The sequence below is a fragment of the Prionailurus bengalensis genome, chromosome E3 (assembly GCF_016509475.1).
Source record: "Prionailurus bengalensis isolate Pbe53 chromosome E3, Fcat_Pben_1.1_paternal_pri, whole genome shotgun sequence".
NCBI classification, from domain to species: domain Eukaryota; kingdom Metazoa; phylum Chordata; class Mammalia; order Carnivora; family Felidae; genus Prionailurus; species Prionailurus bengalensis.
Genome location: NC_057357.1, coordinates 9,657,529 through 9,678,827, shown reverse-complemented (window position 1 = coordinate 9,678,827; position 21,299 = coordinate 9,657,529). Strand labels below are relative to the sequence as shown.

At 60.3% G+C, this 21,299-nt stretch overlaps 2 protein-coding genes across 4 annotated transcripts in view; both read left to right on the top strand.

The window, feature by feature from the left end:
- Nucleotides 1-12,720, top strand: part of DTX2 (deltex E3 ubiquitin ligase 2) — a 35,509-nt gene extending 22,789 nt beyond the window's left edge. The window contains exons 6-11 of one of the 2 annotated variants that reach the window (XM_043559815.1): nucleotides 3,989-4,129; nucleotides 7,179-7,252; nucleotides 8,599-8,757; nucleotides 9,427-9,588; nucleotides 10,831-10,920; nucleotides 12,069-12,720. In XM_043559815.1, the coding sequence (XP_043415750.1) occupies nucleotides 3,989-4,129; nucleotides 7,179-7,252; nucleotides 8,599-8,757; nucleotides 9,427-9,588; nucleotides 10,831-10,920; nucleotides 12,069-12,296 (854 nt within the window). In that variant the 3' untranslated portion in view covers nucleotides 12,297-12,720. The remainder of the gene's footprint in view (nucleotides 1-3,988; nucleotides 4,130-7,178; nucleotides 7,253-8,598; nucleotides 8,758-9,426; nucleotides 9,589-10,830; nucleotides 10,921-12,068) is intronic. The other variant, XM_043559816.1, reaches the window with a different exon arrangement.
- A 954-nt stretch (nucleotides 12,721-13,674) lies between these two features.
- On the top strand, nucleotides 13,675-20,847 carry UPK3B (uroplakin 3B). Of its 2 annotated transcripts, none has more exons than XM_043559819.1 (6): nucleotides 13,675-13,952; nucleotides 15,029-15,178; nucleotides 15,398-15,635; nucleotides 16,921-17,000; nucleotides 17,864-17,993; nucleotides 18,448-20,847. In XM_043559819.1, the coding sequence occupies exons 1-6, from the start codon at nucleotides 13,940-13,942 to the stop codon at nucleotides 18,605-18,607; spliced, it is 771 nt and encodes a 256-aa protein (XP_043415754.1). In that variant the 5' UTR covers nucleotides 13,675-13,939; the 3' UTR covers nucleotides 18,608-20,847. The 2 variants fall into 2 exon arrangements, with proteins under 2 accessions (XP_043415754.1, XP_043415752.1); XM_043559817.1 differs by lacking the exon at nucleotides 13,675-13,952 and adding an exon at nucleotides 14,690-14,911 and having other exon boundaries at nucleotides 18,448-20,846.
- The last annotated feature ends 452 nt before the right edge of the window (nucleotides 20,848-21,299 follow it).

Genomic DNA, 21,299 nt, shown 5'->3' with positions numbered 1-21,299 from the left:
ACCCGTGTGGAGCCCGACATGATGGCTCAGGGGAGCCGTGGCAGTCGTGGAGGTAAGAGCGTCTGACTTGGTGACTGGGTGCGCCGTGAGAGAGAAGGAATAGAAGGAGGCCCGGTGTGAGGCTGCCGATGTGGTGCTATAACACGTCGTGATCGTTCTTGAGGATCGTGTAGGGGCTTTGCATGTGTCTTCCTTCACTTCTTCCCAGTAACAGCTCTGTGAGGTATGAACTTTTGTTCCTATTTCATACTTGGGGAAATAGCCTCAGAGAATTCCAGACACTTCCCAAGATGAGCCAGTCAGCCCTTGGTAGAGCTGGGACTCAGCCCCAGGCATTCTAGGCCTCAGCACCTGGGTTCTTAGCCATTACACTGTGCCGATCCGGAGTCTGGTGGGAGCGCGGGGAGAGGAGGGGGGTGCTGGCTGTGGTTGTGGCCCGGCGCATCTGTCCTGGGGGCAGTGGGAGTTTGGGTGTGCAGCTCAGAAGAACATTCTGGGGTGGAATGGGGTGGCCTCTGCCCCCGTTGGGGGATCGTATGAGCTCACAGAGACTATAAGTGGGATTCTGGGAAGAGCCCTTGAAGGAAATGGAGGGACCAATCAGAAAAGTGGTAGAAGACAGGAGAGGGGGCCCCTCTGGAACCTGCTTCAGCCTCTCAGCCATCAGCCTTCTGTGGGGGCAAAGAGAACAGTGAGCAAAGATGTGGTGACTGGAAAGTTCCTCCTGAGTTTAGGTCCTCTTGTGGCATCAGATGCCATAGGTGGGTCAGACCTGTGTGTGTGTGTGTGTGTGTGTGTGTGTGTGTGTGTGTGCATGTGTGTGGTGGTGGTCTTATTGGAGAACGGTTGTAGGTGAATAGGCCTGGCCTGCATATGGCCCAGCTCCATTCAGCACTGTAATCACTAAGGCTTGAATACAGATGTTATAATAACTTTTCTAATATTTTTAAGTTTATTTATTTTGAGAGAGAGAGAGAGAGAGAGAATGAGTGGAGGAGGGGCAGAGAGAGAGGGGGACAGAGGATCCGAAGCAGGCTCCATGCAGACAGCAGAGAGCAGGATGCGGGCCTCGAACTCACGAACTGTGAGATCATAACCTGAGCCAAAGTCGGATGCTTAACCAACTGAGCCACCCGGGCGCCCCTGTAATAACTTTTCTCAACGCGTCTCAGAAGTGGTCTGGGGATTGAGTAGCACTTGCTCCCTTTCTGCTGCTCTTGAGGCTGAGGACCTTCTCTGGTCTGTATCCCAGATTGTCTCCAATGTCCCCTGTAACCTTGGCTCTCAGATCGATGCAGGAGGTAGGTAGGTCTTTTAACCTCCATTTTACTCACTGGGGAAACCTCAAAGATTTAGGAACTCGGTCCCAGCGAGCACGGAGTGGAGACTCAAGCCACTGGTCAGATGCCACCTCCTCTGAACACAGCCTGTGGCTTGTAGTTGTTGGTGGGACCCTAGTCTAAAGTGTCAGGGAAGGAGAGATCCTGAGCCAGCCTCCAGGAAGTAGGGTCTGGAGAACAGAGTGCTGTCTTCCCTGCACTGAGCACTCTGTGGGTAGGTTTACAAGCAAGTGGTCATCTACACTGGGACAGGAGGTCCACTAAGGAGCCACCTCCAGGTCAGGCCTCAGTGCCTCAGGTGACAGCTTCCCTGGCTGTAGCATGGCCCAGCCCTCTCCTTGGAGTTTTCTGCTTTCACAGCCCGCCCAAGCCCAGACAGCCAGGAGGAGTGGGGCTGGCCGGGCAAGGCCAGAGTCAGGACGGGCTTGGACCTGAGCCCCGGTCACTAGACGAAGGGCCAACCCCTGGTGTCAGAAAGAAAGTGATTGTACATCTGACCTCGACAGGGACTGCTCTCTCGGGGTCTCTGACAGATAAGCGGGAATCCTCTCAGAAGAGTGGAGAAGCTGTGGCCGTTCAAGCTGCTACAGTTATCTGGGGATGTGAGGAGTTTGGGGGGTTGTCCCTGAGCTCTGCTGTTGGGAAGATGTGATGGCCCCCTCTGGGTGTCTCCCCACCTCATCCTGTCCAGTGGATGTTGCTTTCGCGAAGTGTGGGTGTGGGGTGGTTCTCGCACGTTCTTGCAAGAAGGCAGGCCATAGAGCAGGGGCTGCTTCTCCGCAGGCTTTTAAGTTGAGACTTCTGTGTCCGTGACTTGAATTCAGGGGAGGGGGTCCTGCATTGACCGGAGCAGAAGTGTTGTTCATGCTGGCCTCACAACAGCCACCCAGCAGCATTTGGGGATATCTTGGTTCCCCAGCAGACAGGTGCTGTGAACACCTCCTGTGACCGGGCCCTGCCCTGGGTGTTCATTGCAGGGAAGACAGCAGTCCCCAAAACAGGTATGCGAGTCCTTTCAGGTAACACTAAGTTGGGTAAAGGAGGCAGAGATGGAGGGGACGTGGCTCTTGTAGATGGGGTGGTCAGGGCAGGGCTGCCTCCTAGGAGACACTTGGGGAGAGGTCTGGTCGAAGTGAGGCAGTGGGTGTTGGGGGAGGAGGTCATGGTCAGCACAGAGGCCCAGGGCTCTACTAAGGCATCGTTCCCGTCCCCTCCATCATTCTGTCCCCGTGCCTGCTTGTCATTATTCCGTCCACCGGACGGTTAGGTTCAGACTCCCATCTGAGCTCAGAAGCACTCAACCCTAAGACGCTGGTGGCATTGCATTACCTGACAAGCGAGCGCCTGGGGTGCAGCCGTGGTCTTCTGACGTGCACTTTTGTGTCTCTTGCAAGTGGCTGCCACGGCACCCCCTGCCCGCCTCTGCTGTGCTGCCCATGCCCAGGCTGCTAGCTGGCCTCTGCTTCTGTCCCTGACGGGGCATGTTTGCCACATTGAGTCTTTGTTCTGTAGAGGCCACAGTGGCTGGCCCGGCCAGGTCCTAGGGCCGGGTTTCCCCTCACCCATCTGCGTTGCCCCTGGAGTGGGCAGCACCAGCTGCGGGATCTCTACTTCCTATCCCAGGCTGCCCGCAGTGAAGGTGGCAGAGCAGAACCCAGAGCTCTCCTGGGGAGGAGGTGGTTTTGAGGTAGACAGAGCGCAGGGGGGACTGGGTAGGGGTGCTGTGGAACAGCAAGGTAGGCTGAGGGTGTAGTAGGACTACAGACTGCAGCAGGAGGACAGGCGTGTTCCACGATGTGTCAGGTCCTCAGGGAGCGGTGAGGGCGGAGAGTCCGGCGAGGGTGTGTGTGGAGCACCAGGCTAAGGAGTGAGGCCTTTCCCCCGTGGGTATGCCCACCCTGCTCCGTCCGGGGCAGAGGGGCTGTTTGAGCCCTGACCGAGGGCACGAGAGGAGGAGGCCACGGCCCGGGACCCTTGCTGCTCCAGAGGAGCAAGGGCCTTGGGGGTGCCTCGGTGGGAGAGCAGGTCCCGGGGCCAGCATTTCTGCCCACCCACCCTAGCAATGGCGCTGAAAACACCTAGACAGGCCAGGTGGGGGACAGGAGGCAGACAGCACCCCACTGGAGGCAAGGTGACCAGGAGCCAAGAGGGCACAGCCGGGGGAGCACAGGGGGTGGACTGGGAGCTCGAGACCCCATCCACATCTCCATAGCTTGGCCGCATCCTTCCGTGTCACCCCCTGCTCTCCTTGCTCCTAGCACAGGGAGACCCCATCCGGAACTGCTTAGGAGGCTTCCTGGGATGGCTTCCTGCCCTCTGCCCTCCTGAAGCAAGCGGCCTTGCCCCACCGCCTTCCCCGCATGCTGTGAGCGCGGGCTGGGTGGTTGCTTGTACAGTTAGCTGTGGAACTTGGGGCCGGGGCTCCAGTGAGCCGGGCGTTTCACTGGTTCCTGGCCTGGAGCTTAGCCCAGTGCGCCCGAGTAGGCCCTGGCAGCCTCGAGCGGCTGAGTCCTCAGGGAGATCGGTGGGTCCTGCTGGCCGTTGACAGTGCCACCTGGACTCAGCCAGGGTTTGTGGACGTCACATGCCGAATGACTCCTTCTAACGTTTCTCCCCTCTCTGCATGTCTGATCTCGCACCCCGTGTAGGCATGACGAGTATTCTGATGTCAGCCATTGGACTCCCTGTGTGTCTTAGCCGCGCACCCCAGCCCGCCAGCCCTCCCGCCTCCTGTCTGGCCTCTAAAAGTCACAGCTCAGTTAAGAGATTGAGGAAAATGTCCATGAAAGGTAGTTCCTGCTCACAAATGCTCTCTGGCCTCTGCTAAGCCTCCGAGTCTTGCTGCCTCTGACTCTCCTGCATCGACTGCTCTTCTTTGACTCCTATGGCCCTTCTCTGCTTCCTTTACCCCCCAGGGGAGGGGCTCAGTGGCCCTTCTCCCTGCTGTCAGCACAGAAGTGGCCCCCAGAATCTACTTAACACTCAAGACCCAGAGTTCAGCTCCTATCTTCCTGGCACAGTTGGAGCATGAGGGGCCTGTTCTTGAGGACTCTGTGACTCTATATGGGCTGAGGCCGGCTCAGGATGGGGGTGACTCTGTCCCTCCCACCGGGACCAGCATGTGTCTCAGGAAAGGCCCCCAGCCCTATCTGGCCTACTTCCGAGGGGTCTCCCACTGAGCACCGTGCTGCCCATCACACGGCTGGGGAGGAAGGGGTTTCAGAACCGTGGAAGGTGCAGTGAGTTTTAAGCAGACTTACATGAAGGAGCCTGTGGGTAGTAGGTTCTAAAGCTGCCATTTCTAAAGCTGATAGCGGCTTTGCCTCCAGCTTTGGGCTGGAGACGCACAGACTGCTGAAAGCCCAATGACCTTCAGGATGGTGGGGTGAGCAGGGAGCATGGCTCTGGCTCAGCCAGTCTTGGGTTCCAGTCGTGGCTTCTGTGCTCACTGCTTTAGGATCTCACGCCCGTGTCTCCATTCATGAGCCGGTACCTCCCACTTAGCACATTGGTCGTGGGAGGAATAGGAAATCGACATGAGGTGCCTGGCACAGAGTGATGGGGGCTGCTCTGACCCTGGCCCACCATCTGTCTAACCCCGACCCCGCAGGTGGCACGGAGGCCCAGAGAGCGGCAGGGCTTCATACCCAGTCCCCCGCCTCACCCGGGTCCCCGAAGTCAGGCAGGCCTCGGATGTCCTGACCCACTCCCCTTTTCCTCTGCCTTGGAGGTAGAGGCAGGTCTGAGGGCAGGGCAGGCCAGGAGTTTCCTGAGATACTTGGGCTTCCCCGGGAAGGACACACGTTCTTGGCACACCCTCTGGCCTTCCTGGGCTCAGGTGTCCCTTTCTTGGGGTTGGTGGTCACCTGGCTGGCCCTCTTTGAGAAACACGGCTCATGGAAAGCTACCTTCGGTTCTAAAAGGCTGCCCGGGCAAAGGCGAGTGGTGGGCAAATGGGATGCGGAGCTGAGCCAGAGGTGGGCCCAAGGCTGGTCCTGGCAGATGGGGTCCTGGGATCCTTCTAGAGACTGACTTGTAGCCACCAGGCTTTTCTAAAACGCCTCTTCCCTAAGTCCAAGTAGAGTCGCAGCTACGAGGACGGCCACTGGTGCCCGTGGTCATTGTGCTTTGGCCTGACTTTCTTACCAGTGACCAGTCAGTGGCTTAGAAATCTGTGTATGTGTCTGTATGTGTACTGGGTGGGGGAGAGGGGTGTGTGTGTGTGTGTGTGTGTGTGTGTGTGTGTGTGACAGAGTGTGGGGTGCATGTGTGTGTGTGGATGTATGTGGGGTACATGTGTGAGGGGGTGTGGGTGTATATTGTATGTGTGAGGGGATGAGGGTATATTTGTATGAGGGGGTGGGAGATGCGTTTGTGTGTATGGGTGTGTGGGGAGTGTGTGTGTGTGTGTGTGTGTGTGTGTGTGTGTGTGTGAGAGGGGGTATGGGATATGTTTGTGGGGGATGGGGTGTGTGTGTGTGGAGCAGGGGGAGAGGGATGGGGTATGTGAGGGGGTGTGGGATATGTTTGTGGGGGGTGGTGGTATGTTTGTATGTGTGAAGGGGGTGGGGAGTGTGTGTGTGTGTGTGTGTGGAAGAGAGGGTGATATTCCTTTGCCAGTCGCTGCCTTTTAGGTAGTAGTGGTTCATGCCTTCACAGCAATCACAGTTTCGGTCAGGGTTAGGTCTCTGTTTTTAGGTGAGGGAACTGAGATTCAGGTGACGTGATTTGGTCCCAGCACAAGAGCCAGAATCAAGTCTTACGTCACCTGCTCCCAGCCTCTGCTCCCTTCATAGCTGACCCCTAGCCTTCTCTGGTTTTGAGGGCACTTGGCTGTGGAGCCGTCAGGCTCGTATGTCCTTGCGGCCATAGGCTGGTGGCTATGAGTTGGAGTTCAAACCGGGTCCCTCGGGACTCAGAGGCTAGGACCAGGAGCTGCCTGGTGACCTGGAGGCAGGATGTGGAGCCCTGCCGGGGTTGCTTTCCCAGGCCACATTGGTCTCCCTGGTCCCTCCTTTCTGCCCCTGCACGGCTTTGCTGCCATTCTTTGTGATTCTGCCCCTGCCTCTGGCTGGAGAGTGCCCCCACCCCCCACCCACACCCCGCCCCGGGCCTGGCCGGTTCTCTCGCCCGCTGCGGGAGTTTCTTGTTTTGGGGGCGTGGGGGCCGGTGCTTGTGCAGGTGCAGCGTCATGCACATGTGCACAGAGGAGTGGGGTGGCCAGGGTGCCCCTCCTGCTGCTCCTCGGCTCCTTCCCAGAGTTGGGGTGTCACTGAGACCCCACAGTCCAGGGACAGGCGAGAGAAAACCGGGGTTTGTCGTGACCCTGTCAGCGTGGCCGTCATCCGCAGTCAGTGGGCATCTGTGTGCCGCGGGGGTGGGCACCCGCTGCACGTTCGGCTCCTGAAACTTCTGCCTTGGCTTTCGCACCAGAGTAATGACAGTTGAGTGAAACAGCGCTGCCGGGACACTCCCCACAGTAGTTTGTTTTAGAAGCTGCTGTTTGGCTTTTCTGTGTGTCCTCCTGAGGAGCCTGGGTCCGTCTAGCTTCCTGACTGAACATGCACAGGGACGTGGTGGAGGCCCAGCACGCAGCTCCTGGGGGCTGTGACCGGCAGCCGTCTCTGGTCCTCGTCCTGGTGGGGCCAGAGGGGGCTCTGCCCGGCAGGGCTCTGAGGGGCCGAGTCGGCCCCCACCCCCCCGTCTCTTCTTGCACGCTCACCCTCCTGCCCTGGCCTCTCTGAATGTCCCTCCTGGCGGCTTGTCCTCTTCCTCTCTGGATCCAGCGTCCCCAGTTCGTACTCCTTGGGACACTGCTTCTGTCCTTCTCTCTTCTAGGAGGGACTCCAAAGCCAGAGCCAGAACAGGTGATTAAAAACTATACCGAAGAGCTGAAGATAGCCCCAGATGAGGTATGTGTCGCGGGAGCCACGTTGCCTTTGGTTTCGTTTGGAGACCAGGAGTAGCGCCAGAGAAGGATACCAGCCCTTCCTGTGCCGCGGGGGGTACTTCCCACAGTGCCTCTGGGTGCTGGCCGTGCTCCAGGTGCTTGGGTTTAATCTCCCAGCCTCCCACAGGAGGCTGGCCCTACCAAGAGGAGGCAGCCTGCACTTCAGAGGCCTGGATTCTGATCCTAGCTTTGCCGCCAGTGAGCAGAGCTCCTACACAGGCCTCTGGGTGCTCCTGTCCCTGTGCCGTCCTGGTGCCTGGGAGTCCTGGAGGCCAAGGATGGGAGAGCCTGCCGCACTCCCCACGGGCTGAGTGGCTTTGTCCCCATAGCAGTCCTGCCCCTCTGGCTACTGGGAAAGCCAGCCAGGCTTCCTGTAATTACAGGGCCTGCCAGACCCTCATAGCTGCTTGGGCAGGACCGGAGCCTCTGTGCTGAGCCTTGTTTCAGGGGCCGCAGCGCCACTTGTCTGTGATTTGAATGGGGCATCCTGGGGACTCTGGACAGTGGGTTAAAGGGCGGTCATGCCCGTGCGGAACCGAGGGCTCTGCCCTGCCTCTCCCCTGCAGCTCTGGCTGGTAAAGCTTTAGACAGTGACCTGGAGGCCGTCTTCGTGTCTCCCACTTGACAGCATACGTCTGTGTCCTTGTCTTTGCCCTTGTGCTCACCCGGCATCACTGGGCCGCTCTGTGCCAGCCTCCTGCCCTCCAAGCTGCCACCTGTACAGCCTGCACGCAGCTGTGGTCCTGGTGGTGCCCCCACTGTAGAGCACCTCAGCAGGGTCCTCTGACGTGTGAGATGAAGCCCAGCTCTGAGCTTAGCCATCAGAACCTTCCGGGACCTGGTCCTGTCCCACTGGTCTCTTACGCCCTACTCACCCCTTGCCCCCTGCAATTACCACCGCCCTCCCCAAACTCTATGCTGGTTCCTGCTTCAGAACATCCTCTTCCCTTTCTCTGGAATGCCCGTTCCTGTGCTTGTCTACCCGACAAGGTCCTTTCCCCTGTGACACCCAACTTGGGGGGCACCTCTAAGGAGCCTGCCCTGTTCTGTCCCCTTTCCCTGCCCGTGCCCTGTTGCTGCCAAGGCCCCCATGTCCCCCATGCTCACTGCTGCCTGTTGTCTTCTGTACTACGGTGAGCCCTCTGAGGGCGCAGAATCTGGGGACTCCTCTGTGTTCCCAGCTGTGTTCCCAGCTGTAGAATTGTCCGTAATCCTGGCGTTTCAGCAGACAAAGGCTTTTTCTTTCCCTTCTCCCCTTTTGGCACAGTGGGCCATTGGTGAGCGTGCCCTGTGTTGGTCTCCTTGTAGGACTGCATCATCTGTATGGAGAAACTGTCCGTGGTGTCCGGGTACAGCGATGTGACCGACAGCAAGACCATTGGGCCAGTAGCCGTGGGCCGCCTCGTCAAGTGCAGCCATGCCTTCCACCTGCTCTGCCTGCTGGCCATGTACTGCAATGGGAACAAGGTGCCCACACGTCTGACCCCGGGTGGGGGTCGGGGCAACCTGCCCATAGTCCTGTCCCAGTCCTGTCGCATCTGAGCTGGTGACTGCTGCTGCCGTGTGAGCGCCAGGGCACTCAGAGGCGACCTTAAGATGTCTGTAGGCCTTGGCCTCACAGCAGGATAGGGGTCGGCCGCCGGGGGTGCCGAGGGTGACAGGTGATACTTGGCTGCTTCCCTTCAGTGGAGTTCAGCCGGAATGGACAGGTTGGGAGGACAGAGAGAACTGAGTCACGTGGCAGACCTTCGGGCCCGGCTTGGCCTCTCTGCAGATCGCTGTGCCACCCCTGTACCAGCCAGGGTGCCAGCACAGTCAGTTGAGAGGTCACAGGGTTTTTTGTTTGATTTTAAACATGTTAGACCGTGGAGACTTTTGCTCATAAACCTGATTTTCCTACTTGATGCTCGCCTCCTGGTACCTCACCCCTTGGATGGAAATGGCTTGAGGAGTTTCTGGTGTAGGACATCTTCACAGGGACGCTCTCAGGATCGGGTTTCTGTGCAAGGAGGGACCTGCTGTGTGACAGCGGGCCGAGCTGAGCCCCTGTGGGCTCTTCCCCACCTCGACAGCCAGACAGCGTGCCTGGGTGCTCTCTCGGCACCGGCTGAGACTAGGTGCTCTGCTCTGCCTCAGGACGGGAGTTTGCAGTGTCCTTCCTGCAAAACCATCTACGGAGAGAAAACCGGGACCCAGCCCCAGGGAAAGATGGAGGTGTTCAAGTTCCAGGTGTCCCTCCCTGGCCATGAGGACTGTGGGACGATACTTATAGTTTACAACATTCCTCACGGCATCCAGGTAAGGGGCCCCAGCACAGGAGGAGCCTCCTCAGACCGTTCTGGACTCGGTCCCTCTCGCTCTGGGGCACACTTCTTCCTACCCTGCCCCTCTCCCTGTAGTCTGCCTTCCCCCCCGCCCCCCACCCCAGGCACTCAGGATGCCCGGGCTTCCCAAGTTCAGGCTCCCAGGAACCAGGGGCACTGGTGTCTGGAGGTGGAACAAGCTCTTAGGGCTGTGGAAGCAAAGAGATGGCCTCCAGCCCTTTCCTGACGCAGGGAGGGCGTCCTGGAGGCGGAGACATCCTGGCTGGACTTGTGCTGGGCGGGAGGCCAAGTGTATAAGCAGGAAGAACACTTGTGTTGAAGGTCTGGATAGTGGAAGAACCCAGAGGGCAGGGAGGTGCCAACACTGAGGACTGTCCTTGAGAGACCAGCTCGGTGGCCAGATCCAGGCCTGTGGCAGGGCTGTGTCTGATGTCAAGAGCAAGACAGGAGCCCGAGCAGAAGGTCGCAGTAGAGACCCAGACAGGAGCCCTGGACCCTTAGGCCTCCTGCTTGGGCCAGGACTGACCTCAGAGCTGGTGGCAGGTGGGGAAGATACAGGGCTGTGGAGGCCAGGACCCAGGTGGCCTGTCTGTGACAGATGGAGAGTCCCTCTTTCGTTTAACCATATGCTTTTCCCTGGTTTCCCTCCCATTTCTTCTCAGTGGGTTGTAGTGAATTTTAAAAACATTCCAGACAGCCCCAGAACCACAGAGCAGGAGGGGAGTGTGGAGTATACGTGGCGTAGACGTGGCGTGTCTCTGAGTGGCAGAGGGCACGGGCAAGGATCCCCCACTGTTCCAGCCGCCCACCCTTCCGTCCAGTTTGCTGCCACTGTCCCCGGCCCCGCCGTGGCACCATCTCAAGCAAGGAGCGAGGGCGTCAGGAAGGGAGGCCTGGCCTTCTAGGCCAAAGAGCCCAGTGCCCAGCGGAATGGGAGCCCCAGCCTTTGATGAATTCCAGTCTCATCAGGACATTTGCAGGAGTGTGTGATGCCAAGCCAAATGGCGTGGGGTCAGGGAAGGTGGTCGCTGGAGGCAGGCCACGTCATGTTGGGTCTCTGAGGGGCAAGATTTGAGACAGCGATCTGTTTGGTCACTTGAGTGCAGACAAAGCTCCAGCTAGGGAGGTGAAGGGCGGGCCAGGCTGCAAGGGCCTCTGCAGCTGCTGGGCCCCTCTCAGGGTACCCCGCCTCCTTGTGTCTGTGTTCCTCCTGCAGGGCCCAGAGCACCCCAATCCCGGGAAGCCATTCACCGCCAGGGGCTTTCCCCGTCAGTGCTACCTTCCGGACAATGCCCAGGGCCGCAAGGTAAGGCCCCACCACCCTGGGGGCACCCCCCGCCCTCTGCTGGCAGGCCTTGGCCTGGCTGCTCATGGGCTGTTCGAGCAGGTGGGATGGGGAGGGCCCAGCTTGGTGGCCATACCTGCTCTGCCCTGTTCACCTTCTTCTGGGGCTGGCTGGGGTGCTGGCCACTGCTTCCCGGGGCTGCCTGCTATCCGTGAGGCATCCTCGACCAGGAGAAACGACCAGCAGGGAGAGACGACCAGCAGGGAGGGGAGGCCACTTCTAGCAACCTCTCTGGCCGGGTCACCTGCTCTTGAGTCAGGCTAGTGTGACGCATTGGGCAGAGTGGGGACAAAGGAACAGGACTGGGTGACCGTGATGGCCTGCAAGCCACCTCTGCATTACAACCCAGGAGAGCATTCTGGTCAGACGAGCAGCTTGAGTGGCAACTTTGAGAGTCGCAGAGGTGGGCTGGGCTGGAGGGTGTGAGGCGTCTGGGGAGGATCAGATCCCCGAGAGAGAGAGAGAGAGAGAGAGAGAAGAGAGAGAGAAGAGAGAGAGAGAGTGAGAGTGAGTGAGTGTGTGTGTGTGTGTGTGTGTGTGTGTGTGTGGCAGTGAGGCATCGGGCGCCCTCTGGCTGCTGTGAGCCTGGCCTGGGGAGAGGCTGACTTGGAAGTAGGGCAGAGTTAGCCTGGCCCCGGGTGTGGCTTGAGCGGCAGCAGAGCAGTGGATGGCGGCGCCCTCTGAGGTGGGGGGTCCTCCTGGGCGGTCAGGTCAGCATATGGAGTTCCGGGGGGTGGGGGCGGTGGTCAAGACTGGGGCTGGAGGCTGAGGATCCCGACAGATGGGGCCCCGGCCCGGAACTGCGGATGTGATCACTTGGGAGAGCGGCCCAACCTCAGCCTGCCAGTGGCTCGCAGTAAAGGCCAAAGGGACAGAGAGCCTCGCCCCTCAGTGTGCCCCACCCCGCAGCTGGCATTTGGTGGGTGGCTGCTCCTGCCGTACCAGCCCTCACTGCTGGGGAGATCAGACCAGGGAAGGAGGGGGAGCCGCAGATGCTCTCACCCTGTCACCTGGCCACCCACCGCTCCAGAGTGAAAAACCCGTGCCCAGGTTTGCACTTGTTCACCAGGCCCTCCCTCCTTTCCCCTCCCCCCTTTCCTCGAGGGCAGGTCCTGGAGCTGCTGAAAGTGGCCTGGAAGAGGCGACTGATCTTCACGGTCGGGACATCCAGCACCACGGGAGAGACCGACACAGTGGTGTGGAACGAGATCCACCACAAGACAGAGATGGACCGCAATGTGACAGGCCATGGCTACCCCGACCCCAACTACCTGCAGAATGTGCTGGCCGAGCTGGCCGCCCAGGGGGTGACCGAGGACTGCCTGGAGCAGCAGTGAGCCCCGGGCCTGGTCGGCCCCATCCCCGCCCTGCCGCGCCTGCCTCTGGCAGCCAGCTGCCCTCTCCCCCTGCTGCCGGCTGGGCTGCCCCGGGATGGGCAGGCGGGAAGGTGCCTTTCCTCAGAGGCTGCGAGGTTTGTGGGGGCCCGCCTTCTGCCCCCATCCTCCCCTCCAGGCCCAGATCTACAGGCGAATCAGGCAGGCCTGGGGAGTTGTACTTGTGGGGGCTTAAGATGCAGCTACCTCAGTGCGTGGGGCCCTCTGCCGCTGGCGGGCTGCTTCGGGGCCGTAGTGCCGGGGGCCTGGCGTGGGGTGAGGCGAGACTGCCCCGTCCCCCATCGTAGCCAGGGCAGGCGTGGGTTCTGGGTCAGCTTCTCATACCTCAGATGTTCTGTTTGCAATAAATGCCCTATAGCCAAAGTCAGCAGGCCCTGGTATGTTTTTGGTGGAGAGGTTTTGTGTGTGTGTGTGTGTGTGTGTGTGTGTGTGTGTGTGTGTGGTTGTGTGTGTGTGTGTGTGTGTGTGAGGTTTTGTGTGTGTGTGAGGTTTTGTGTGTGTGTGTGTGTGTTCTGATGTGAGAAGGCAGCACACACATACGTGCCCTGCTGCATCAGGGCAGGAGGGAGCTCACGCTGCCCGTCTGACTCGCATTTTCCCCAGTGACGAAACTGAGGCCGCAGAGAGGGCCCAAGAGCCCGAGCACTGACCTTGCTGCTTCCCCATCCCCGACTCCAGTTCTCGCCGTGTGCGGTCCAGCAGCTCCGCCAGGCCCACCGTCCCGTTCACTCCCGCAGTAAAGCGCCACTCACATGTGGCTGGTGCTGCTGTCTTCCCTGTTACGGATGAGGAAACGGTCATGGATGCAGTGACCCGCCCCAGGTCGCAGGCTCATAGTAGGGCGTAGAGCCGGGGCTGGAATTGGGCCAGGATTGGTTTGACGTCATCCTTGAAGTCCTAATTCTTCCCAGCCCTCTTAGGAACATCAAATACCCCAGCTTGCTGTCTGCCTGGGGGCGGTGATTGGGGCCTGGGGCTGCAGGGCCCCGGTGGGGAGGGTGGCACATCCTGAGTGGGCCAGGGATACTTTTGCCTCCTTGAGGTCCTTTTCTCCGTAAGAAAAAAAAATTAAGTTCTATTTCATGATGTGTTGGTTTAAAGCTGAGTGTATTATATATTAGAGCATTTTCTTCCATCTAAAAGTTTGAGTGTCTTGTGGCACTTGGCTCGCTCAGTTGGCAAAGCATGCAACTCTAGATCTCGGGGTCGCGAGTTCAAGCCCCACATCAGGTATAGAGATTACTTACAAATAAAATATTAAAAAAAAAAAAAAAAAAGCAGTTACCCTATGACTCAGCAATTCCACCCCAGGTGTGTATCCGAGAACGGAAAACAGGTCCACACAAAACTTGGGCATGAGCGCGCATGACAGCCTTACTTACAGAAGCCAAACAGCGGGAATGGGTGTCAGCGGAGGAGCCGGTGAATAAAATGCCTGGTTTCCATCCGGTGGGGTGAAAGTTCCGCAGCCCTGAGGAAGAACCAACTCCCGCCTCGTGCTATTGTGTGGACGAACCTGGACAACAGGATGCTAGGTGACAGAAACCAGACGCAAGATGCCACGTGTGTGATTCCGTTGCTGTGAAATGTCCGGCACAGGCAAGTCTGTAGAGGCAGAGAGCGGGTGCGAGGTTGCCAGGGGAGCTGGGAATGGGGAGTGACTTTCAGTGGGTACAGACTGTCCTCTTGGGGTGTTGCAAATGTGCTGACCTGGGTGATGCTTGCACAACCTTGTGAAAACCCACTGAGCTGTACGCTTTAAAAGGATGAATTTTATACTGTGTGAATTCTATCTTCTTTTGAATTATGTCTTAATTAAAAAAAAATAGAGCCAAAGGGAGTAAAGTAAGTGGAGGCTTGTCAGCTGTCAGAGGTCCTTCGTCTGACTCCAGATTCTTCCTTCAGACAAGAATGTGGCCTTGTGGAGGGAGGGCAGGGCGCAGAGATGGCAGCAGGACCAGGGGGGCTGTGGTGGGGCTGGAGCTGGACAGGTCGGGACCTCTGCTCTGTTCCCCACTCCCTGGGTGGGGATGGAAGGCCAGAGGGAGGCTCCTGGCACCCGGGGTGTGGGAATCTCAGGCATGTGGCCCTGAGCCCATGTTTCCAGAGACTAGGTCCTCTCCAGGGCTGGGAGGCTGGGTGGGACCCCTGTTCAGACATGGGAGTCTCTGGCCTCCTGGCTGGCATCTGGGGGGCCGGTGGCATCCGCCTCCCTCCCGGCAGTGGGGCCTGGCACTGGCCTGCCCCACCCTGCAGCCCTGCCTAGCTCCCTCCTCATGGTAGGCTGGGCCAGTGCGAGGGGTGGGGTGCATTTACATTTTCAGGTCTTTCCAGCCCTCGGCCGGCTGGCCTGGAAGCCTGACTAACCAGCTCCTCCAGGGTCAAGGTGTTGGGGGAGGGGGTGCAGCAGGAGGTGGCCAGATCGCCCTGGGCTGTGGATGCGGAAGAAGCCCCGGCTTGGGCAGCCATCATGGGGCTCTCCCAGAGGCAGCCTGGCCCATTGCTGTCTCTCCTCCTCATGGGGGCGCTGGTCTGGCCCCCGCCCTGTATGAGCCTGGGTGAGTGGGGGTCCTGGGATGAATTCACAGACCCTGGGAGCCCACCCCTCCAACTGGGAAAGGCAGCCCCAGGGAAGGCAGGCCCCAGGACCCTCATGCTTATCTCTGTGACTACAGAGCTGATCCCCTACACGCCGCAGATAACAGCCTGGGACCTGGAAGGGAAGGTCACAGCCACCACGTTCTCCCTGGAGCAGCCACGCTGTGTCCTGGATGGGCATGCCGCTGTTGCCAACACCATCTGGCTGGTGGTGGCCTTCAGCAACGGTGCGTCATGGTGCGGGTCTGGGGCTGAGGAGAGCTGCAGGGAGGCGGACTGGGCGTGGGGCTTTATCCTGGGGGGCTCCGGGAGGGTAACAAAGTGACCTGATTTGTGTCTGGAGGGAGCCTCTGGGCCCGAAGGCATGGACAGCCAGGGTGGGAGGCCTCGGGCCCAGCCTGGGGCTATGCCCTCTAGCCCCATCCGTCTGTCCCTTTCTCCTGCAGCCTCCAGGGACTTCCGGAACCCACAGACGCTGGCTGAGATCCCAGCCTTCCCACGACTGCTGACCGATGGCCACTATATGACGCTGCCCCTGTCCCTGGACCAGCTGCCCTGTGAGGACCCCGTGGGGGGCGGCAGGGGAATCCCCCTGCTTCGGGTGGGCAATGACCCTGGCTGCCTTGCTGACCTCCGTGAGCCACCCTTCTGCAACACCCCCCTCCCCAGCCCTGGACCTTACAGGTGAGTCATTCTGCCTGGACCCTGGGACAGGGCCTGTACTGGGGGAGAAGGGGTCTGGGGGAACAGGGCTGCCCTCCCTAGCCTCTCCCCAGGGCCCCATCCTGGCGGCAGGCTCCTCCCCTTCACAAGCCTTGGGGGGGGCGTCAGGGAGCAACGCTTATCCAAGCTGGGGGGCAGGCAGAATGTGGCCTTTCCAGGAGACCTGCCCACGAGGAAGTGGGCACCACAGGGCTTGTGGGGGCAGGGTGGGGTCTCAGGCCCAGGGTCAGGGGTGGGGAGCTGCCGGGCTGCAGCCACTAGCCCCGGGGTAGATCTGGTAGGAATCTGAGCCCAGGGCTGAGTCCAGACCCAATCAGTGGGTACAAGACAGGGGAACAGGAAATAAGCCTACTGCTCACTTTTACAGGTGAAGAAACCGAGGCACAGGGCACCAAGGGCTTGTCAGGGTCACGGGGGGAGCCAGAGTGAGAGAGCAGGGGTCCAGATGAGGGCCGCCTGGGCCACAGGACAGGACCAGGTGTCCTCAGGGAGACCAAGTCCAGCTGAGAGAACCAGCATGGGGCGCAGGGAAGGTGGGGCTTGGTGTGGGCTGGACCGGCACCTCCGTTAACCGCCTCCCTCTGCCCTCTCCCCGGCCCGGCCCTGACAGAACCACCTTCCTACCTCCCCCCATGCCCACTTCCTGGCTCAGCCTCATCTTAACCTCCTGCCCCTATTCCTAGCAGCCACCAGAGCTGGCTGCCCTCCACGCCAGCCTGCCTGGGTCCCTTCATGCTCAGACATCTGCCAAGCCCCCCACCTGGCACAAAGATACAACCTGAGCTCCTCTGCATGGCCTCTGGTGCCCTCGGGTCTCACCCTGCCTCTCCTTGTGATCCCAGGCTCTTGAACACCCCTCTCCTCCCTGGGCTTTTGCTTAGGGTGCCTGACCCTACTGGGGAGACTTCTATGGTTTTCTAGATGTCACTTGGCCAGCTGTTCTCTACAAGGCCCGGGGCCCCCAGCCCCATCTGACTCCCTGAGACACTCTGTATGGGACAGTGATGGGGGCCCCCTAAACCTGCTGGGGAGTCTGGAGAGCAATGGCTCAGGTGGACTGGGGCTGCTGGCAGAGGTCACTGTGGCCAGAGAGGTCTTGGGGGGGTTCTCAGAGCAGGACCAGGCCATGGCTGGCCCTGACAGGCCCTACAAGAGCCCGGCCCAGAACTGTCTGGGGCTTGGCTGCTTTGGTCACCGAGCCCAGGGCAGTTCAGGCTCTGAGCCCCACTCCTTCTCCTCTCCCCAGGGTGAAGTTCCTCCTGATGGACGCCAGCGGCTCACCCCAGGCCGAGACCAGGTGGTCCGACCCCATTACTCTCCACCAAGGTAGCGTAGGGGGGCGGGGCGTGCTCTGGCTCCAGTCTGCCCCTGTGGACAAGTCACCCTCTGCCCAGTGGTCCTGCTCAGCCGGCCCCTCCCCCTGCTGCCATGAGACTGGGGGCCTGGAGGAAGTCTCCAAGTCCAGCCCATCCCCCCAAAAGAACCTCATGCTGGGGGCGAGGAGGCACTGGGTCAGCCTCACTGGCAGAGACACCAGCTGTGTCCATCCACATCAACACAACCTCGGGTGCCCAGGTCCCAGACCAGTTGTGGGCAGAAACAGTCTTCCCCTCCAATGGGGAGCTAGCCCTGGGCCAAGCACTGCCAGGTGGAGAAGGGCCAGGGCACCAAGAGGCTGGGGTCAGAGTCAGGGCCGCAGGTTCTGGGAGACTTCCCTCAGCGGGGCCCTAAAGGGCTGGTGATGGACCAGGCGGAGGAAACTGCATGTGGGAAGGCCAGTGCCCCGGGGTGAGGGACACCTGGGAGACCGGCTGTAGAAGCTGGGTGTTGGCGGGGGTGGAGGGTCTTGTCATCTGAAGGTCTTGAATGCCACGCTCCAGGAAACGAGGCGGCCACCCGGTTGGTCCTGAGGTTGGCCGCAGCTCTGCCCACTGTGGGCAGTGCAGTGGGGTGGGCGTGTTGGCAAGAACAGCCTAGAAAGTGAGACTAAGAAAAAAGGCTGGAGTGGTGGAGGGTGGTCCGGGCTGGGAGGGCACTGATGCCCCGCTGGGATGGACAAATGGGGTGGGCTCAGGGGGCTGTCTTGGGACTCGAGGCAGTCAGGCCTTGAGCGTGAGTCTGGAGGGGGAAGTGACTGCCCTGGGCTGGAGGGGCAGCCTCTGAGCGTACGCTGTGTGCGCTGTGTGCAGGGAAGGCCCCAGGCTCTATCGACACGTGGCCAGGGCGGCGAAGCGGTGACATGATTGTCATCGCCTCCATCCTCTCCTCTCTGGCCGGCCTCCTGCTCCTGGCCTTCCTGGCTGCGTCCACCGTGCGCTTGTGAGTGCTGACATCCCCCTGGGCCCCTCTTCCACCCAGAGCCCCTTCCCTCTCACTGGTCCCAGCACCTGAAAGCCCTCCAGGAACACTGCGGCTGAGTTGGTGGTTCCCCTTCCAGGGGTGTGCGGGAAATTTCCTCCCTGAGTATCTCTCACCTGGACAGCAGGGAGGTGGGCCAGAGGCTCCTCTGATGACAGGTTCAGAGAAGGGGCCACCTCGCTCTGCCCTGTCCTTCAGCGTGTCCTTGGCCCCGGCCTTACTCCTCCCGGCCGTGTTTTCTCTCCAAGGAGGCTTCAGTGAACAGAAACCAGGGTATTCAGGGCAACCACCTGGAGGAGGTGGGCCAGAAGCAGGTTCTGGAAGGAAGGAAAGGGAGAGGCTGCGGGAGGAGGCCCTGACTTGGCAGATGGCTCCCCACAGCAGGGACCCAGTCTGGTCTCCTCTCCCCATCCAGCTCCAGCCTGTGGTGGCCGGAGGAAGTCCCAGAGCAGCTGCGGATTGGCTCCTTCAAGGGGAAGCGCTACATGACCCACCACATCCCACCCACTGAGGCCGCCACCCTGCCCGTGGGCTATGAGCCTGGCCTGGACCCCCTCCCCAGCCTCAGCCCCTAGCCTGGTGGAAGGGGCTGGGGCGGGGCCCTGGGAAGTTGGGGGCCACATACGCAGTGCGCATTCCCAGCTCCTGCGCCCACATGCCCCTCCCCCATTGCGCCTCCCTACCCGCCCAATGTCCCACCACCTGCAGCCCTGCCTTTGCCTTTTCCATTCTGCCCTCTCCAGGCAACTGAAGTTGCATCAAGTCTGGGGGGAGGGTCATGGTCAGGCCAGCATGCAGCCCCCACTTCCAACCCTACCTCTGTGAGAGGTAATGTGGAGAGGCCACACTGACCAGAAGCTCCCAGGCTCCAGGAGGGGCCCAGTGGGGGGCCTTGCTCTGCCCTGTGCAGGGGACTGGGCCAGGCCCATCACCGGGTGCATGAAGTCCGAGCCTCCCTCTGTCTCTCTGTCCCACCTTCCAGTGGCTGGGGCTGCAGTGAAGCCTTCAGAGGCACCTCCATTGTTCCCCGGGCAGGGGTACTTTCTGAGGGTGGCCAGAAGTTCAGAGTGTAGAGGCACATTGTGGCCATCTGACCACTGATTCTACCACTTCCAACCCTATTGCACACAGATGGCTTACTCATTCTCGCTCCACCATTTGTTAAGCACCTGTTGTATGCCACTGCCAGTGTTAGACATGGAGCCTCAGGAGGAACCAGTCCTGAACTTGGGGAGCTCACTCACCACTCTGGACCTGAGATGACCACGTGTCCAGATGTGACCTGTTACTGTTAGGGCTGTCAGATTGTCACATGCCCTCGGGTTCAAGCTCCTTAGATGCTCACCCCAATGGGCTCTCTGAGGCCCCGGAGCCCCCCACTATCAGGCAGTACACACTTTAGACTTCCCCCTAGCGTCCGACTTCTCGCAGGGCCGGTGGGTCCAGCTTTGGCCACACGGTGGCGCCGGTGCACCGCAGCCGTCCGGCCCCGCGCACGCGCACTCGTATTCACAGACCCGCCTGAGGCAATTGACTGGCAGGTTCCAGCGGTGACCTGATGCTGAGGAGCCGTCGCCACTTTCTGGAGGTCAGGGCTCCAGACCTCATCTGGGTCAAGCCAGAGGGATGAGCAGTCACGCACTCGCTTGAGGGCCGTCCAGTCTACACAACCGCCACCATTTTCTAGATGGAGAAACTGAAGCTGGGCGACTTGTCCTCCACGCTCTGCCCACTGCCGCCCCCCCCCCACCACGCCCCTCTTGTCCCCGGGCATCTCCCATCTTATCCTGTGGGACCGCGGCTCCCAGCATGCAGGCCCCCCCGCCCCTGCACGGCGCCCGGCCGTGACCCATGTGTACCTGCCCTCCTCAGAGGTGAATAAACGCGGTCTCCGTCCCCCTAGCGGTGCCCGCGCTGGTGTGGGGAAAGGGGCATCTGCGCCCGGGGCCCAGCCCCGCTTCACCCCTTCCACCCTGGGGTCTGCCCCCGAGCCTGTCCTTTTGACGCACAGCCCTAACTGCATTTTCGAGGGGCCCCGTCTCCTAATGGGCCCCAGGGAAACCCATCCTTGCATTTCAGGGCCAAGAGGCCACGGCTAATGCAGCTTCCGCGGATTTAGCAGTACTGTCTCCCAGGCAGACACTTCAGGGAGGTTTTGCTTTCAAAACCCATGAAGCCCTGGCCCCTAGTGGTTTATCCTCCATCCGACTTGCAGCCCCTTCGGCCGCAATACCTCCAGGTGCAGGCAGAAGCCGATTCAAATGCAGTCAGGAGCTCAGGCTCCCGTGTCCTGGGTGACATCTGGCCATGGGAGCCAGCCGCTTTTGAAATGCTGCTGCTGTGGAACCTAGGTCCCTCTTGGCCTCTAAGCGTTCCAAGTGCCTCCCACCCTCACCAGCTGTGTCCAACAGCGCCTGTCTCGCGCTGTCCTGTCCAGGCTTGGCTCCAGCACCAGATGGAGAGGCCCTCTGGGCCCAGACACCCAGCTCGGGTATGGCGAGGAGGAAAAGGGTTCCACTGGTGTTGGCTGAGTGAAAACATGAACGAACCAGCTCAGGGCCGGAAGATCAGGCAGCAGCAAGAATTGCCCTGAGCTCCTGTGTGTCCCAGGGCCCTCTTGTGGCTTATTCTTAGTGCCGGAACCTGTGCTGATCCCAGGTACAGCCCCAGCGATGTCCCCTGTGTGTGCAGGGCACCCCGGAGCCCTGTGAGGAGCTGTGCTTGCCCCATCCGACCATGTGGGGCTTGACTGTGAAGACGGGCCCAAAACAGACACTACAGCACAGTAGGTGAAGCGTGGCTGCGGGAGTGGGGGGGGGGGGAGGGGGGGACCCCACCTGAGGTCAAGGGGGCTTCCCAAGGGTGACTTCTGAGAGGAGTCTTTAGGGGCCCATGGAAGTGAGTCAAGTAGGAGGGGAGGGAGGGAGAAAGAGAGAGCGAGAGAGTCAGGGAGACCAGTGAACAGTCTCCCCCTCGGTGGCACAAATGGTGCCCCGGGGGGCTGGCAGCAGGGATTAGGAGACAGGAGGCCAGAGCAAGGGGGACTGGCCTGGTCTTCCAGGCAAATGCAACCAGGCCTGAACCAGGGCAGACAAAGGAAGTTGGAGAGGAGGAGGTGGATTCCAGAATATTCAGGAGGTGACCCAAGGAACTGGGACTTCGTAGATGAGAGAGATGCCCCAGGAGAGGCCATGCTCGGGTTTCTGATGAGGGTGGAGTGGGGTGGAGGCGCTTTATGTTCTGAAAGTGGTTCCGTCCTCCAGCTTG